The sequence below is a fragment of the Podarcis pityusensis genome, assembly GCF_964106645.2.
Source record: "Podarcis pityusensis genome assembly, chromosome: 2".
NCBI classification, from domain to species: Eukaryota; Metazoa; Chordata; class Lepidosauria; order Squamata; family Lacertidae; genus Podarcis; species Podarcis pityusensis.
The window spans coordinates 78,217,576-78,237,690 of NC_138029.1; the positions used below are offsets into that span (position 1 = coordinate 78,217,576).

The window sequence follows — 20,115 nt, forward strand, 5'->3', positions numbered from 1 at the left end:
TTGGTTTAGAGCTCGTGGTTTGGAGGAAATAAGCTATGAGCCCAGTTTCAGATGACATGCTAAGCCAAGTCTTAGCTCACAGAAGCACAGCAGCAACAGGTCCAGAGGAGGAGCAAAGCAGCCTACACATTTATATATTTGTGCTAATTCATGGTTTGTATTAGCCTTGAATGCCAATTGAGTTGATGTCTGTGTTTCATGCACCAGCTTTGCTGACTGTACAGTTTGTAGGGATTCAGGATGTTTCTGTCTTTGTCTTGTTCAAATATGTTATATGCTAGGGCTGCCATGTGTCCGGAATTTCCCAGATATATCTGGGATGCATCAGTCGAAAACAGCATCGGGGTGGAATTTTCTATAATCAGTTAAAATGTCCGATTTGCTCAACAACTTTGGCCAAAAAATGCTTGATAACCCAGTATCCTCACTACGTCCCTAAAGTGCATTAATATTTTTAGAAGTGGTGATATAAACATGTCAGTGCTTGTTTACTGTGTGTTCAATCATTTACATTTAGTGAGAATATGAAAAGTGTCTTTCCTTTATAAAGAGCTGATGCAGCAGCTGGTTCAGGAAAGACAGATGATAGAAGTCAGAAACATATTTGTAAAGGCACCGAAAGCAACATGGCTTCTATGAAGTGACATTATACTGTTACTCAGGTGAAAATAACAATATGGAGCATAGTAATTAGATTGGGGAACAAATCATTCTTTAATAGGCTAGCATAGCTCAGAGAGTGAAACACAGCAGAGGATGAGAGCAGCAGAAAACCCTAGGAAGCCCTTGTAGTTGTTTAAGTATTAGCAATGTCAGGTAGGAAACAAGTTAACCTTAAAGTGACATTTATTCTAAAGGGTACATGGTGGTGGAAAGGTTTCTGAAAGACTGACAAATGTTTCATCCTTATTTCTTTCAGATTGAACAGGAACGCATTGACAAGATATGGCCAAAACTTCGTGTCCTTGCTCGTTCATCTCCCACTGATAAGCACACTTTAGTCAAAGGTGAATGCAAATTTACCCATATACATACAGCACCACTGATGCATGCATATATATATATATGCCCTTCTGTGTCTACATATATAATTCTGTAGATTTAGTTGTTTTAAACTGGTTTTAATGTCATGTTTCAATATTAATGTTGTGTTTTAATTGTAACCCACCCTAAGACCTAAAGAGAAGGGTGGGTAACAAATTGTAGTAGTAGTAGTAGTAGTAGTAGTAGTAGTAAAATATATCACTACAGTTTCCTACATATCAATACACTTTGTTTAAAACAACACAATGCAACATTAACTCTTTTGATAAGAATTTCCTTTAACCTTTTACTCTTACTCACCAACTAAAATGAAGGTAAAGGAGGTTAACTGCATAGCTGGTGTTCTTTTCCTCTTCCTCATGTCTCTCAATTCCTCCCTCCTTTCCTTTGTTGTGTTTCCCACAGCTGATCTGCCTTATTGCTTATGTTGCTTTGTAAAGTGCACCATACATTGATAGTGTTCTATAAATTAATGATAATTATAGTACTGGCACTACCAATAATAAGTCTAGTGTGTGGCTTTCTCATTTCTCCGTGCAACCAGGGAGCAAGCTGTCTGCTGTAAAATGATCCTTGTGAAGATACGCAGATGAATGTTCCTAGAAGCAAAACATTCTAATGTCAGAAATCCAATTAAAGTGTTTGTGCCCGCAGCATCCCTCAGGATTAGACTAGGTAGTCTTGTAGTCAGCTTAAAACAAAATGTATTCTAAAGCAACGTAAATAAACGTTCTGGGATTGCTCATTCGGATATTATAGACTGGGAGTAAAATGAATTATTCTGTAGAAAAAACACAGTCAACAAAGTTGAGGCACTGTAAATGCGTGAATCATAACAGGGTTGTTTACATGTGCAGGATATGAATCTGACAGAAATAAAGCAGCCCTGAATGTCCTATATAACTACAGTTAGAGCTGCAGTGAGGACACCGAACAAGGAACGTTTCTTTTCGGGGAGGGGGGCGTCATGTGTGTGTTAAATAGCCACTGTAGTGGAAGAAGAACTTTTCTGTGCTTGGGAGGATTTTTAGCTTTTGTATTTTTGTAGTCCCTTCAAAGTTAATATGAAATTATTTGAAACATTAACTAGCTTTGACTGAATGTGTGTTTTCCTGCTGCTTGAAGGACAAACCAGGGTCTCAGCTTTGATGCATAAGAAATACTCTAGAGCTGAAAAAATATAAGATACAAAGCAACCCTTCTTATATATTGAACATTTAATGATACACAGTTGCCAGAGGGGCACCACATTTAGCATAATATAAGGTCTCCTTCATTCATCATTAATGGTGTTAACTTTTCATTCCTCTTTGAGGAGTAAAATGGTCTGCTTACCATATTTAATTAATTAAATATTGAAAATGGTATCTTGGCTCAAAAGTATGTTTAAAGCAGTGTTTAGTATTTGCTGTTAGATGGATACATTTGTAATTTGTTTGAACACCCTCAAAATCCTAATAAATCTGTATGAGTTTTGACCTCAATATAGCCTCCAACTAAATGTTCGCATATAAATAGCAGTTAGGTTTTTATGAACTTTGTATTATCTGGATCATTGGAGTGCTTAATGGATCCCTCAATAAATGTTAAGCACAAGTGGTAGATATGAGCACCTCAGGAATGAACACCTTTCTCTGAATGCTTGTTACACCATCATCATAACATTTTGTGAAATCATGCTGGTGGTGTGAGGCATTTGAAACCTATTAATACTCAGAGTTTAAGGACTGGACTGTTTGGTTTTTTAAAAAAAATAAAAATAAAAAATAACATTTTTTCATATAACCTTCATTGTTCTGTAATTGTAATAATTTATTCAGCCATTTGTTATACAATGGCTTTTCATGTATATAAACTGAGGGGGATGGGCCTTCAGGTCTGGTGGCTAGAGGCGAGCTCTGATAATGCCTCTTGCATGCCTAGATGGAAGATAGAAAATGATGTGTGAGCATGTATAGAAACTGGCCTACTATACAAATGTAAATTTACAGTCATTGCTCCACCTATGCTTGCCTCTAGACCTGCCTGCCACTGGCATGTCACCCTGGAAGGTTGCCCACAAGGGAATGTGGTGCTCCAGCTGAAAAAGGTTTCCAATTCAATATAAATAATAACTCTGGAAAACTACTTCTGCCCTCACAATAGCAATGTATGTGCCCTAGAAATGAGATTTAGCTTCAGCAGTGGGTTCTATAAGTGCCATCAGTTCTTAGAAGCTGGGAAAGAAAAGAGAGCAAAGGTGAATTGAGAAGACAACGCTTAATAAGGGAAGAGAAAGAAGAAAGAGGGTAGCACACTGAGCTGTGTGTGAAAAGGATGCTATATGAGAGGAATGATGTAGTTTAATCAAGTAGATTGGTATGCTGGAACATGTGAATTGATGTACAAAATTTTAAAGGATTGTAAAAAGTTTGTCCACCTGTGAATATGCTTCTTCCCATATGAACATGCAGATTACAGCATCAGACTATAATTTTTTTTAATCCACCATACTTTCATGCAACCACACAGTTTCTTAAAATTCATTGCAATATTTTACAGGTATTATTGACAGCACTCAAGTGGAGCAGAGGCAGGTTGTAGCAGTGACTGGTGATGGAACTAATGATGGACCGGCACTTAAGAAAGCTGATGTTGGCTTTGCAATGGTACATTTAAGAACATGCTCCTTTTTAGGAATGCCCAGAATATTCAATAGTTTCAATTTTGGGGTTGAAGTAGTGCATTCAGTAGTGGGGTGGGGTAAAATATTCCCTGAAACTCCCTCTAATGATAAATATATTCACCATTTTATGAGACTGTTCACACCCAATCTGCTGCTGCTTTGGTGCCATCATTTCCCTGGGAGTAGGCAATCTCAGTCAGTTGATGTATTGCTGTTACTTCAGCTGAATTGATTGTCTTAAGTATGCCCATTGACAGTGTGATGTCAAATTCCTGTATTGAGATCTAACTGAATTTTAGATTTGCCATTTTATGAACTGCTATTGAAAACATTTCCAAATTGGTTCAATATCTATCCAGCATAGAAACTGCTGTTGAGGAAAACAAGTCTAAAGTCTCCTAAAGTTTTGACTAGGCTAACCAGTTTAATGGTTCTTTGGCTCCTGGCTCGTTTTATTTATTAACAGCCAATTTAAGTTACCTCTCTTCTGAAAGTGCTATTCCTTATTGAAACACTGTTTCTCATTCTAGTAAGTTATTCTTAATATGTCTTCTACATTTTCAGGGTATTGCAGGAACTGATGTCGCAAAGGAAGCCTCAGATATTATCCTGACCGACGATAACTTTAGTAGCATTGTGAAAGCTGTAATGTGGGGTCGTAATGTCTATGACAGTATTTCCAAGTTCCTGCAGTTCCAGCTCACAGTAAATGTGGTGGCCGTGATCGTTGCTTTCACTGGAGCTTGCATTACCCAGGTAAGGTTGAATTAAAGTAAATGACTAAAGTATACCTACCCAGATCTTAAGATCTTCATCTGAGACACTTGTCTGGAGGCCTTGCCAAAGAGAATGTTGCAGGTTGCTTCTTGGAAGAGGGCCTTTTCAGTGATGGCACCATGGTCATGCAATATTGTCCCCACAAAGGCTCGCCTCGCCTTGTGCCTTCATTGTTTGTTTATTTTTTGGCACCATGTACATATCTTTTCATTTCCCCAGGTTTAACTATAGTAATCTTAAAAAACTTTTAGTGATTACGTATATTTATTGAAGTTTTAAGATCTTGTTGAATTTCCAAAGTTACTAAGAGTTTTGCTGGAAACCTACCGGTATTTTGTGCCAGTTTAATTCTGTGGTGGTCTTATGATTTTATCGGTGTATTTGAAGTTCTTAACATTTATTATAAGCTTGCCAGGGAACTTTTTTTGCCACTGGGCAGCCTAAAAATGTAGTTAATTGAAAACAATTAAATATAAGTAAATAAAGGGAATTCCATTTCAAATGATGATGCAGTCACTGCATTCAGTAAGCTGTTATGGATTCTACCCAATTCTACTCCATTCATTTATCCAGACTGCATTTACTCAAATCTGATCCTGTCTTAGAGAAACAAATGGCTTAAATGAAGTCATACATGAGAACTCTTACCCAAGTTCATACAAGCACCCTTATACAGCAATTTTATATGTTGTGCTACTGGCAGGCAGTAACCCATGTTGACTGCTTGTTGGGACTAAGAACATGGACCCAGGTCCAGAACAGTTTGTACCTCACAGGCAGCAAACATTATGTTTTCTGTTGAAACCACATATCAGTGCTCTTTTGGAACTGCTAGTGCACCCAGTTACTTTAATATCCCCCCCCCAAAAAAAATAACAAACACGTCAGCACCTTATAATCTAGAGGTACAAAGGTGTGCTCATATCTGCTTATTTCACCAAAAGTGAGTAAAATAGCAATCACAAAACACCAGTTGTTTATATTATTTGTTCTCATGTGCCCATTGAACATATTTTCTACATTATAAGAATTCTAAGGAAATACGGCAACATGGTTTTTTAAAAGTAATATATACAGGGCTATTTTTCGGCTGGAACTCACCGGAATTCAGTTCTAGCATCTCTTGGGTGGGCGCCATTGCCATTACAAGAGAACAAGGGAGGAGTTCATGGTGAGTTCCGACACCTCTTTTTATAGGAAAAATAGCACTTCATATATAGAGATATATAGATAGAGAGACAATCAAATATGGAAGGGTGATATTAAACAGAGTGTGGCACCTCTGTGAATACAGTGCAGATATACACATGGCACATACTGTTCACTCTGGTACAACAGGAAAATTCAGCCTCAGTGAGCAAAATCATGAATAAGTCATAGGTATACGGCAAAGAATAAGTTTACCTTGTCATCATGATATGGCCAAGTGAAACCCGAGGCTGTCTCTATTAGATGCCACAAAGGTGAAACTCCTCCCAAATTACTCTTCTAAATTTTTCAAGGTGTTCAAAGGTTATAACTATTTATTTCTTCATGGATCTTGGGCTCAATTGCAGACCTGTGGTTCCTCTGAGCAGTGAAAACTCAAGCTGTTGCTGTTCACTGTAGCAGGGATGGTCAGAGCAAGGGGAGGGAGGACTGCTCATGTCACTTTGCCACTCTTTAGTATTTCTTTTTCCTATACAAAAGAGAGATGTGGAATCAGGAAAGCACAGTGAACCATGGAGTATATAATAACAAATTTGTTTGCCTCTTGTGCATTTCATTTTAATTAGAACTTGGGATAGAAATATTAAAAAGAAATCAGAGGATTGCATGTCCTTGCCTCTGCCCTTTTGAAAATTCTAAGGCATATTGATAAAATGTTTTAAGTATTTAAGAAACTTTAACACAATTCTTCCCTCCATGAGTGCAGCTAAGAATGCAGTGGCAGGGATCAGCATGGAGCTCAATGGAGCCCTCTTTCCTTTTCCCCTAATCATGACTGCATGTGCACCTCAGTGCATCACTCATTACTACAAATGGGAGGATGATGCATTCCTCCCATATATGCACCCAGACAACTCTCCTCCCTAGGGCTCTGGAATATTTACTTTGCAAGCTAGGAACTTATCAGGATGGGCAGAAAAGAGAGTTCTGTTCAACCTATTTCTAATCAATCACTTGTTTATGAAGCTTTGCCCTTTCTCTGTGAGTCTGGGAAGTGCTTCTGAGGAAGAGCATCCATCTATTTATTGGAAAAACCAGTAGGGTAGTTAACATACCACAATTACCTTTTGCTGCTTTGTGTGTAGGAGAGTTACACTTTTCTTGATAGTTGTGCGTCGTTCATTCATTTATTGAAAATTAAAAATTGACTGTCACAGAATGGTTGTGGTTTTCTTTGTGCAGCTAAAATCTAAAATAAACTTTGCAAAGATATTTAAAATGGTAGAATACAAAGAACTATTATAAATATATACACTTCTGTGTGGCTATACTACTACTGTAATTATATTTTTAGCTAAGTGTGCATAACCCCTACTGTTATGTGTTTTAATTTGCAATTTCATACCTTTGTTGTTATGGTCCTTGAAAGTTTTGATATGGAAGATATATAAATGAATGAATGAATGAATAAATGAATGTTTAAAAATAACAATAATGTTCCTGATATGTCCAACATGAAACATGTAGGGGTGATGAAACATGTAGGGGTGATTTCATGATGAGTTGTGATGTACAGATTTGTGTTTCATGTAAAACATCTGGGATCTTTTTACAAAAACTTCCCCTTTTTTTATTTAGATCCTTGCTAATGCCTTCCAAGGTTACAAAGAAAAGAACCAGTGAAATAAATGTTGTTTTAGGTGGATCACTTCTTAAACACATTTCCACAAAAATTCAAAGTCCACATAATTGTTTTAATTTCCATTTGCTTCTGCCTTTGAAATGCATAAAATCATATTTTTTAAAAAAAATCTTGTGCAATGTAGCTGAATGACTCATCTTTAAAATTATTCTAAACCCGAGCTCAGATGCACATTTCCCTTAGCTTGCAAAGAATTAATCAGAAATAAGAAAGAGCTGCAGTGGAAATTTCATTCCACCAAGTGCCAAAATTAATGTGTGTTTAATGCTTAGGCTGGGGTTTAGAATAAGCTTTTACACTTGACTGAACTGTGCAGCGCAGTAGATGATAGATAATTATTAGAGGCACCTTAGCAACATGGAATGATTGGCACTGTGAAATGGTGAGAATGAGCTGCTGCCAAAAGTGATGGCTGCCAATTGCACATGTGTAATTGAGAGGATGGATCAAAGTGAGAAATTTGCTTTTCATTATACACTGGAGTTCCCTTGGGTTTCTGCTGACACTTGCACAACAGAGACCTTTTTATAGCAACAAATATAGCTTCAGATGATAGGAGAGCAGGATGCAGGGACAGGCACTTTAATTTCACACCATTTGTAAAAAGAGGATTTTTTCCCCCTCGGTGCACATATGATCTCTTTGAAAGATTGTATGCATGTCAAGTTGCTCACTGAAGGAGTAAATGAGTTTGGCCTTTTGCCAATCAGGGGAGGGGCAAATGGCTTGCAGGGCATATATAGAGACCTCCAAGCTTATTTAGGCAATTGATAATCTCTTCAGATATCTCAGCTTTCATTTTTCAAATACTTATCTACGGCACAGAAATCTTATGAAATTATAACCATTATATCATAAAATTGCATTGTTTCTCAGATAAGGTTATGGTGTTGCTTTTAGGCAGATGCTCCATCACAAAAAAATGCTTCTGTATTACTGCTACAAGCATAATTCTGAGTTTTTTTAGTTAGCACAATGAATTTATTGCTTCTGGTGACCAGAGCAAGCTATCACAGGGATGCTCAGCTCGTACACATCAGTGTGGAAGAACAATGGCATAGTTTGCCCTAGTGCAGTTACAGAAGCATTTTGTTCTGGCTAGTAGGGCAAAACTAGGCAGCAGAAAATACATTGTAGTGGGACGAGCTCAGAACTGGACCTCTTGCCTAGTATTAATACAACAAGCTGCACATTGCTTTAAGATAGTTAATTCCTAGGCACTCTAAAAGTGATGGCTATTGTTACAGTTGATCTCTACAGCTGCAATTCTATAAATACTTACTAGTCAGATAGTGCCTTATGATCGCATTTGAATAGACATGCATAGGATAGTGCTGTAAGGCACTTTATCCGATTATATTGAATATTGTGATTGATTTTTATGCATTTTTCACAAACCAAATTAATTTTCACTTTTTTAAAATTTAAAAAACACATTATAGAATAGTCTGTTTTAGGTTTCAGAGAAACATGAATTAAGCATGTCAATTAATCTAAAAAATAAAATCACATGTTCTTCCTCACTAGAGTTTATAATGCCACTTTATCCATAGTTTTCTAGTGAGGAAGGATGCTGAGAAGGAACCATTATCCAAAAGATAATTTAAGAAAGCCTATTTAATAGTAATTTATTTTGGTTTGGGGATCTGAATTCGTTTATTTGTTTTTAACGGGCAATTTCAAAGCCTGATTTGGCTCCAAGCATATCCCTACTAGATTCGGTGAGCAGATAGCTCCTTCTAGTGGTTGTTTATGTAGTCTTGGAAACAAATACCTAACAAACCATGTAATCCTTGACCAGACTGATGTGACATCTTGACTTACCATTAATTTCTAAAAGTAAAATAACTCAAATGGTGCTTCCTGAAAGGTTACTGGCTCTATTACTCCACCATTGTTGAAGGATTTTCACACTTCACTTGCTGAAATGTTTGCATGTGTGTGTGTGTGTATTTTATTCATATCTATTTTAAGGGTTTATCATTTAAATTAGTCCTTATTTTCTCTTGCAATTGTACAATAAGGGTTATGTCTGTACAGAACGTTTGGAAAATGGGCTTTGGATGCTGGAGGCCAAGATTCAAACACCTGCTCACTGCTAAAATTTGACTTTCTCAGCCAAATCCATCTCACAGAGTTGTTGGGAGAATACAAAAATGAAATTAGAATACCGGTAGTTATGACCTTCTTGCAAGGAAAGGTTTTGCAGAAATATTTAAGAGCAACAAGTACATATACTGACATGGCAAAGATACTGACATTTCCCTCTATCATTTCTCTCTTAAGGACTCTCCTTTAAAAGCTGTTCAGATGCTATGGGTCAATCTCATTATGGACACCTTTGCCTCTCTTGCTCTGGCTACGGAACCTCCTACAGAGTCGTTGCTCCTAAGGAAACCATATGGCCGAAACAAGCCTCTTATCTCCCGTACTATGATGAAGAACATTTTGGGCCATGCTGTGTACCAGCTCACTCTCATTTTTACCCTCCTTTTTGTTGGTAAGATTATCTAGCCTTTTTATTGCTAACTTTAACAAACTGTGGTAGAACTACAGAATTGTATTGCTTTGGGTTTCAGACATGCTTTCCATGCCTTTTTTGATCTGTAGATGTGACACAACATGTTGCCAAGAACGCAGACTAGCTCAGCGATCCAATCCATAGAGCTACTCTCGTGGCTTGTATACATGTGGTAGGACTTCACCTCATCGAAGACAATATTTTGGGATCAAATTGGCCGCAACTTTATTGATTATAGATGTCAGTATGTTCTGGCATAGGCATTGGGTGTGTATCCTGAATCAACCAATCTATTTGCTGGAAGATTATTCCATCAGGTTTATAATTATTCCTGGGTTTAGGATCACCCAATGACATGCACCAATTCTGGGCAATCCATCCAGTATGCCTGGGGGGGGGGGTTATGGCAGCCCCTGTCTGGGCATTCAGACGGAAGTCTTCCCCCTGGACACTTGATACTTCCTGATACTTCAATACCCTGATACTTCAACGGAAGAGATGGAGGTGTGGTTCTGACTCAGCCCCTCTGCCAGACTGACCCAACCCAATGCCTTTTTTTGTTTGTTTGTTTTGCCAACAAACTGTGGCTATTGCTATGAGATAGGCAAGATATCCAGACAGGCCCAATTTTCTGCAGGGAAATTCCTCCCTGACCCTGAATATGGCAACCATATAATTCCATAGCAAAGTCTTGTGCTCATGCTGGTTTCCTTCAGGAATTGCCAAACATTAGGGTGGGTGGGAAGGACGTCTGTTGCCGACAATGCTTAAGAATACTCCCCAAGTAACACTCTAGGAACGACCGTCCAAGTAGGACCTGAGCCACCACAAATATTCTTGTGCATTATGTCCTGGAAATATACCGGAAATATACTACTGGAAATATAAAATGTGGGATGAGCAAATCGATGGTTGTCATGGACGTATGGCAGCCCTAGCAAATCTATACTCTCAGTGTGTTGGGGGGTTTTCCGTAGTTGTAGCAGTAAATTCTATAAATTATGGATTGTATTCAATCAACTTGGATCCAATTCACTCAGTTTGAAATTAACTGAAATGAACTTAAGTTAGGAATGTCTATTAACTTTAATGGGTCTACTCTGAGTAGGACTAGCATTGGATGCAATACTTCCCATTGTATTTCTTAAACTTTCTGCCTGTTAATTTCATTCCTCAGGTTTTAGGGTCAAACTACATGTGTCACTAAATATTTCATTGAAGCCCATGATTGAGTTTCTCTACCTTTTTTAAACTAATAGCAAATAGGAAGGGGGTGCTCTAGATCAGAACCATGGTGCAGAGGGAAATAATTAATCCTTTCCCCCATACTTTTTTTTTTCTTTTCTGAAAATTCATTCCCAACAAGCCCTCTCTTTACCCACTAAGAGCAGCAAATAGCAGCTTAGGGAGTGAATAAGAGCATGAGGAAAGAGAGGAAATATTCAAGGTGAAAGGGTTAATCCTCTCCAGGTTGTGGTCTGATTCATATAATTTCACTGTGGCTGCTGATCATAAATAAATGAATAAAAATTGAAGAAGAGGATCCCAATACCATGATTCAAATCCATGTTTAGTGTACCCTGCAGTTTGCCTTTTAGCATTATCTGCGCATCATGCATAATTTTATGAACTGTTATCCAGTTCTTTCCTTGTATTAATTTTTAAGCTAAAATTAATAAATGCTTTTGTTTTGTTTAATTTTAATAAATAACATTTCATCTAGTTAATAGTCAGGTGCTACCCAAAAAATAGTGATCCGGATGTGGACCTCAGTCTAATACTTTTCACAGTAAAGCTTCTTTGCAATATTATCATTTAGCAATCATTTCATTGCTAAATTCAGCTGAATGCTATAGTGCTTCTAATGTATGTATTTTTTATTGTTGATCTTAATGGTTTTAGCAATCTGCTCCTCAGATTCTTTTTTCAATTGTTTTATCATCAGCTTACATTTATTTTGTCAGAGTTTGTGCTTCTTGTTCTCTTCATTTGGGCAACACTTCTACTTGTTATTCTTGCCTTATATGGCTCTTTTGCTTCTGCTCATAAACCACATTGACATCTTCTTGGATTTGTTGGTACTTTCCTGAACTATCCTGGACTGTGGTATAAATTCCAGCTGAGATTCTATTATTGTAATTTTAAATCACCTCCAAACATCCTGGAGGGAATTGACCCTTTTGGTTCTCCCTTTCAACTTCCTTTCAATGAATTCCTTCATTTTGAAAAGTTTCCTCTTTTAAAGCGTCCCTGTTGCATAGTCTAGGTAACTATCCCCTTCAGTGTATGTTAACTTTTGTAGCACAGAAGTAACTGTTCCAAATTACTTCATCAACAGTCACATCAGGTTCTGAACACCTCTCAGTATTGCTTCCCTTCCAAATGGTTTTATTGCTGATTATTTCAAGACATACTCACTTACTGCATCAAGAAGTTTTGCCTTGTTGTCAGGACTTGAATATGCATTTATCCAGTCAATGTGAGAGTAGCTTAAGTCTCTCTGATTTATTTCTCCATCTCAATGTCATTCTCGGTGTTTTGGTTTGAATGGATGATAAATATTATGTCTTGAATTCCAGGACTTTTGGTCCTAGTATTTTCATTTCTGTGAGTTCCATGGAGGAGTTTATTAGAATCATTTTATCTCACTTGCAACACCATACATAATATTCCTTTGCTTGTTTTTTCTATGGAGTTTATATACAGAGATTACTTTATCATACTGCTTTGCTTCATGCTAGCAGGATTCAAACATGGCTATTATAGTTATTATCTTATTAGCACTCTAGCTCCCCAATTCTGGCTTGAAGGCTTCTAGTATTAGCATATAAATACCTATGCATTTATTCCTTTCCAGGTGACCTTTCTGTGCACATTTCCCCCTGTGAACCTTCAGTATCTTTAAACAGATGTCATGTTCTTCTGTATTCTATTGCCAAGTTCTATTCTATTCCCATTTAGATGATCTGGAACATTTACAACTTAATTCCTGAGCAATGAATCATCTTGAACTGGATGCTCCCCAATTCCTTTCAGCTTTCCTCCAGAATTGAGTTTAAAAGCTGTTTTGCAAGCTTTTTGATATAAATCACTGGCAGTTTGGTTCCATTGCAGTTCAGGGGGGAGCCTGTCTCATTTGCACAGTCTTGGCTTGCTCCATAATGTTCCCCAGTACCTAATAAATTTAAGTCCTTCTTTGAACACCAGCATTTCATTCATCCGATGAGACCCCTCAACTCTGAATGTCTATCTGGCTCTGTGTGTGAAACAGATGGCATTTCTAAATATTCAGCCTTGGAGGTCTTGGACCCTCAGCAGACTTCAGTAGCAAATAGAAATAAAAAACTTCATGACTGGTTATTTACTGCTTTTGTTGTTGTCATTGCTGCTATTATGACTGCTATCTTGCTGACATGGTGATGTGATTGTTCTATGGTACACTGAACTGTCCACAATTTTTTTAAAGATTTTGTTCATTTATTTTTTTTGTTTCCTCCTTATAATCAGGTGAAAAAATGTTCAAGATTGACAGTGGCAGGAATGCACCACTCCACTCTCCGCCTTCTGAGCACTACACTATCATCTTCAATACCTTTGTTATGATGCAGCTGTTCAATGAAATCAACGCACGCAAAATCCATGGTGAAAGGAATGTTTTTGATGGCATCTTTAGAAACCCTATATTTTGCACTATTGTACTGGGCACATTTGTTGTGCAGGTAATCATTATACAGTGTTAACGCAGCAAAATATTGTTTGCACGTTCCACTGTAAACTCTTCACCCTCTTCTCACGAGATTCTTTGAAAATCCAAAGGCATGTTAGGTATAAATAAACTGCTGATTTATCCACCATTAAGATAGATGTTATGATTTTTCTCCTGTTGTTTCTTTCCTGATTGTCTCAGTTCAATCCTCCCTTATTTTTATCCTGCAACCTATTTATTGCTTTCTGTTTCAAGGCTTCATCTGTTATGTCTTTTCCTTTCATGTGTTTATATTATGGAGATATATTCATTTTGCTCTTCTTCCCCTTCTAAAATCCAAGAGCCGTATTATGTGAAGGAAGATGAGAAGAAGCAAAGGAGCTGGAATATATTATATTCCTTTTGAAATTCTTGTCATTGGCCTAGCAGTACTAAAATGTGTCTGGTTATTTTTGAGACAGCACAATACAAAGTATATTAATAAGTAATCTTGAAATATAATAAATCTCATGATGACAGACTTCATTTGGTAGAGAAAATGCTTCTTCACAATCTTTTTGAAATATCTTACACTTTAAATTTAACAGCCAGTCTTGGATACTCTGCTGCCTTGTGATAGCAAAAGCAGTATTTCTGAAATAGCCTGCCTTGGATTAAATACGAGCGTAGGTCAGTGGAGTGATTCTGCCTGCCACAAGAGTAAGGAGGATTGGAAGCTGAACTGTTTTGATAGGCTGTGACTGGGGTGGGGGGGATGACCCTGGAGATGAACTCAATTGAAACTTAGCATGTACCTGAATGAAATGTAACAAGCAATTAATAACATTTGCGAGAATATTGAATAAAACTACTTAACATGTCACAACTACTTTAGGTAGGTAAATATGAACAGAAGTTAGAACACTGGTGAAGCAGTGCTGCTGTTACAACGATCACAGAACATATATGAGATTCCTCCCCCCCCCCTTGGGGAGCTTCAGGCTCAGTGTTATATTTTGTATGGTAGCAGTGGGGCTGGCTCAGCCATTGGGCAAACTGGAGCAGCAGCCCATGAGCACCCCACTGGTGGTCCACAAGGGGTGCCAGTATCTGCTGAAATCACACGGAATCTCACAAACACACAATAGCTCATGCAATTTGGGCATGTTAGGTATAAATTGGGTGAGATCTCACCTGGAATTGGTTCCAAATGTGGGTGCTGCTTCTCTGCCTGCAGCAGAGGGGGCAGGGCAGGCTGAGAGGTGGCGCTGGCGGCAACAGGCATGGCACTTTCCGTTTCGGTCTCCCTAGGCAGCTGATTGGTGGGAATATTCAAACTATGTTGGTTCTTCCAACATGAATGTTTTTGAAATTCAGTTGAGGAGCTCAGTTTTCCCAGTTCCCTCCCACTTGCAATTAAAAAAATAAAAACTCTGTTTAATGTTGGGCTGACAAATAGGCTACAGCTCTTTCCCATGATGTGTAGTTTTCTGTGTGCAGGGACCAAGCTACACCTGTAACCTGATCTTGCAATCCCAGAAAGAAGTTTGCATATTAGCACAATAAGGAATGGTTCACAGGTCTCTGAAGTTGACCAGCAGCTGATGTGGGAGCCAGGATAGAGTTCCCACAGAGCTGTCTATGGAGAGTAGAGTTAGTGTTACCAATGCAGAGCCATTTGCCTTTTCTCCAGGTGTCCGCTGGTCCATCTGTGATGTGAGGTCAGCTGTCCTTCCCAATTTTCTCTTAGGCTGGTGTGCTTGGGACACTTTGAGAGCTTTGTCCCAGGTGCTGTTCCCACACCTTCATATGAGAAACTGCTGCAAGCCTCCCTGCTGACTGAAACTCCCCTTTACCCCACAGTTCATTGCTTCCTTGGGAACATTTTACTTTTAAACCTGCATTCATTTATTTTGCTGCCACCTTCTTGACATTAGATTCCCTCTACTAGCAAAGTGAAGTGGTGCCATTCTGGGAGTATACTCAGTGGTAAACCTGAGTTAGCTTCTGTGAAATAGCTCTATCCCTTCTGCCGTCTATCCTCTGCTCTTTCTTATCAAAAAAATCATTTGCTAATTTGTTCAAGAAGATTGACCAGCTCCACCTATCCTCTCATGCTCTCCTTTCCCTTGTAATAAGAAGTTGCTTTCTTGGCTATTTATTCTCCTGTTCTTCACCCCTTCCAGGCTAGATTTTGCTCTTTTCACTCCACTGAAGGTTATCGGGTTTTAAAATATTCTTCCTACGATTTTGTGAGGCCTCTTTGTCATCGTGCTCCTTCTTCACTTCTCTGCTGAGTCTTCATACTGTTGATCATACCATCTCCTTTACTTTCTTTCCTCTGGACTTCCCTCATATTTTTCTCTTCTTATTCCCATTCAATATTTCTAATTCATCCTTTGCTGTGTTATCATTCATACTTTTCTACTCTGCTCACTGTTTGTTCTTGTGACCTTTTCTTCTACCATTATATTGAATACCATCATCCATATTATTCTTCCTTGGTGATATCTGTTCTGATAGTCTGTGTCTGCAGTAGTCAATCCAGAATCTCTCCATAAAATGAATCAGCCTAATTGCTTTGAATATGCCATCATCTACCTAAGTCTATGTATTAGGGCACTGTCACATTTGCTGAACATCAAAGTTTTGGGCCTTTCATTTAAGGCTCTCTCCACCTTTCTACTCTTCCCTCGCAACTTTTTGCTTAACCGTTATCTGAACAAGCTTAAGTGCTGATTTTCCTGTCCCTTCTTCTTTTTCATAGGCTGATCAACCACTTTTATGTTTTTCTCCCATTTCCCTTTCCCATGTTACTCTCCATGTCAAGAACAACTTCCCCAAACTTGTTTATTCTGCAAAGAATTTATTGAATCACTGTACATACTCTTGTTGACATTTCCATTCCACCTTAAGGAACAGGCATGTGGAATTGTTGTGTGTCACATGTCTGTTTACATTCCAGCACAGTATGCTGGGAACTTCCTGTGTATAGCTTTTGCTTTTGCTGTAATCTCTGAGACGACATGAGAGAGAGATGACATGTTTCTTTGTTCTGATTTATGATTAATAAATCTGTAGCCGTAGTATGACTTCACAAACCTCACGCCTATTCTGTGTGCACAGTACACTCTGCTAATAGCGTGCCCTGGCTTCTCAAGTCCAGGTCACTGATTTACATTGGAGCACGGGCCAATGGAAGGAGACGTCCGAGCTGGGGCTTGCCAGCTGGCCTCCCAGCCCTCTGCATGTCGACAACTCTCACAAGTCTGCACCACCTTTCCTGTTCTCCTTCCCAAATCCTCACTTTACAACTTTATCAATCTCCATTATCTCCCAGTATCAATATTTTGCCCTTATAGCATGTGCTTTCAATTTTCTGAGCCATGTCTATTATTTGATTTGTGTGTTCAGCGCAGAATAGCAGTTCTTATGCTGTCTAAAGAAAATAAATTATCATTAGTAATAGTTGGAGTATGTTCAAAAGCTATAATAGGTAAATATGGTTGGGCTTTATATAGCACTTATTCTGACAAGATCCCTCAGCAGTTATACACATAGTTGTAGAGTATATATGAAAATGATGATAGGTACATTTTAGCCTCAATCCAGCAAAATTTAGTCATGATGAAGTCTCATCAGCATCTCTGGGAGTTTAAATTAGTTGTGACTAACTTGCACTGATGCTTTAAATGGGTCTTAGTCATGACTAACTTTACCTGACGTGCAGGGCCCTCCTGTATATGTGGGCAGTTTCATTTGTTCATGACTCATATTTCGTCTGTCACCCTCTTGCAAGGAGCAGAGAGTAAAATAATTAATGATAGCATTCACACCTGGAAAGAAAGCTTGTAGAAAAGCATCAGAACAAAAAACTTGTATCTCTCTGTCCTTTCCCCCCTTCTTTGATTAGTAATTGCACCTTTTATTTTTCTTTCTGCTTTCCCTTTGCAGATAGTAATTGTACAGTTTGGTGGTAAACCTTTTAGCTGTTCCCCTTTGGAGCTTGACCAGTGGATGTGGTGTGTGTTTATTGGATTAGGTGAACTTGTATGGGGTCAGGTAAGGACTACTTATTTTATATAATTACAAAGGAAATCACACATTTTATAGTAAGGCTGCAATCCTATCTACACTTACTTGGGGATCCCACTCAGGGCTGTCTTAAGCATATGCAGTGCCAGGATGCAAAGATCTGCCCGGCACCCCACCCCCCAGGTTGCCCAGTCCCAGGTGCGCAGGAGGGTGGAGCTGGCCAGCCACCTCAGCATCTCACTGGCTCGGTCACCCCCAAACTCGCAGCGCAGAGCTACCCGCAGCAGAAGAGCCCGCCGCAGCGCTTCAACCAATGGGTGGGCTCTTCCCCAGACTCAACTCTTGGGCCCCGGACTCTTGGCCTGGCGCTCCTGAGAGCCCGGTGCCCCCACCCCTAGCGCCTATGGGTAAGATGGCCCTGATCCCACTGAAGACAGTGGTGCTTACATCTGAGGACACATGCAGAAGGATTGTGGTGTAAACAATTTTATTCATATATTAAAGGTGGGTGTTGCAAATGACTTGTCTAGTATTTTTAAAAAAAAATGTAATTGTCACTGACGTCAAATGAAATTCAGTAAAGCATGTAAATGCTTCACATTCTTCTAGGGTTTGAAATATAAATGAAGGCCGCACTCTGAATCCCTTTGTGGTTGTGAGATTCACATTGCTGCCTATGGTTGATGGACCCTTATTTTATTTTATTATTTCATCCCACCCTTCCACAAATATGCTTGGGCAGCATACACAGACTCCTCCCATTTTGTCCTCACAGCAACCCTGTGAGGTAGGAGAGGTTGATAGTGTGTGTCAGGCCCACAGTAAACTACATAATCAGGAAGTATGTCGCCACAGTTTAAGCCTAATAGTCTAATAACCACAAAACCTTGGCTCTTGAATGGCCCAGGACTTTCATCACCTACAGCAAACAGTAAGAAAACCCTGTTTTGGCAGAAATTCAAATTTTCTGAATTTCAATCAAGGTTAGTTGCTTCATTTATATTACTATTTCCAGGCTGCTTTTCTGCCCAAATACTTCCAAATGACAATTAACATACTGAATAAAACTTGCAACTGTGCTGGAAAGCTAACATTTCCTAATATCTTTCATATATTATCCGCTGTTAAACTGTATCCTAAAATGTCCTCACCAGAAAAGGCTGACAGGGACATGAGTTCCAAGAAAGTTCACCCTGTAATTAGAACATGTACAGTAAAGACAAAACACTTTAAAGCAAATGAGCCAGAATTCAAATGCAGAAGTCCATTATTTTCAATGGAATTCATATTTCTAAAACTCACACTTACAAGGTGACTTGTAAGGTACTTACACTTTTGAATTCCCCTCCCCCTTGAAATTATGGTTGCAGTTTTCCTCTTACTCTTTGAAACCAGTATTGAGAATCGCAGTCATGCTGGAAAGTTTGAAAACGTAGGAGACCTGCTGGATCAGGCCAAAGGCTTCTCTACACCAGCTCCCTCTTCCCCACAGAGGTCAACCAGATCCCTGAGGGCAGGACATGGGGGCTTGGCCACACAGGGTCAAGGATGGCATATTTCCCATGCCCCAAGGCCTTCTTTCAGATGTGCCCTGTGGGTCAGCACAGTGATTGCACAATTTCCTGGAGCCCTAATTTATTTTAAAGAACTTCAGCACATGTGCCCACAAAACAGCCTGTTCAGGCTGAATGTTCACTGGCATGTTATACATTACAACTCAGAGAACCACTTCTGTGGATAATAATATTTGATTTCTCCCTCTTCCAATGTTTTACCATCCAAGAAAAAGTGATGAGATAAGGATGTAATGCCAGCTACATCTTGAGAGCCAGTGTGGTGTAGTGGTTAAGAGCAGTAGTCTCGTAATCTGGGGAACCGGGTTCGCGTCTCCGCTCCTCCACATGCAGCTGCTGGGTGACCTTGGGCCAGTCACACTTCTCTGAAGTCTCTCAGCCCCACTCACCTCACAGAGTGTTTGTTGTGGGGGAGGAAGACAAAGGAGAATGTGAGCCGCTTTGAGACTCCTTAGGGTAGTGATAAAGCGGGATATAAAATCCAAACTCTTCTACTCTTCTTCTTCTTCATGGACAGATCATCTGTAAAAGTTTCTCTGTCTATACACCCCTCCAGGTCTCTGCATAGAGATTTCTAGACTCTCCTGTGCCTAGCCAAAAAGCTGGTAGGGGAATGAGTGCCTAATGCCATGAGCAGTTTCCATTGGCTCGTATTAGTTGGGTTGGAATGAAGGTTCTATAGTTCTGTTTCCAGTCCATGCCAGTTTTGCAAGTTTTCATTCAGGTTTGTTCCATCCTGTTTCCATATTAAACTGCAATTTTTAATTAAAAAAAAAAAATCCAGACAAATTTCATACAAAATACCCATGTCCTGTTTCCCTCTGAGCTCTTTGATTCAGACCAGGAGGAGGAGGAGACACCTGAGGATGAGCACGTAGAAGGAAAGAGGGGTGAGGCTATGCTGGAGAGCCCTCAAGACAAAGCCCCTATCTGCCTGCCCCCCCTGCAGTTCACCTGGGACTA

The 20,115-nt window shown here is 39.1% G+C and overlaps 1 protein-coding gene across 7 annotated transcripts in view; it reads left to right on the top strand.

Moving 5' to 3' along the window:
* Window positions 1-20,115, top strand: part of ATP2B2 (ATPase plasma membrane Ca2+ transporting 2) — a 379,035-nt gene that overhangs the window by 334,194 nt on the left and 24,726 nt on the right. For all 7 annotated transcript variants that reach the window (XM_080994177.1, XM_080994174.1, XM_080994173.1 and 4 more), the window contains 6 exons: window positions 920-1,007; window positions 3,586-3,692; window positions 4,274-4,465; window positions 9,624-9,837; window positions 13,366-13,577; window positions 17,498-17,605. In XM_080994177.1, the coding sequence (XP_080850303.1) occupies window positions 920-1,007; window positions 3,586-3,692; window positions 4,274-4,465; window positions 9,624-9,837; window positions 13,366-13,577; window positions 17,498-17,605 (921 nt within the window). The remainder of the gene's footprint in view (window positions 1-919; window positions 1,008-3,585; window positions 3,693-4,273; window positions 4,466-9,623; window positions 9,838-13,365; window positions 13,578-17,497; window positions 17,606-20,115) is intronic.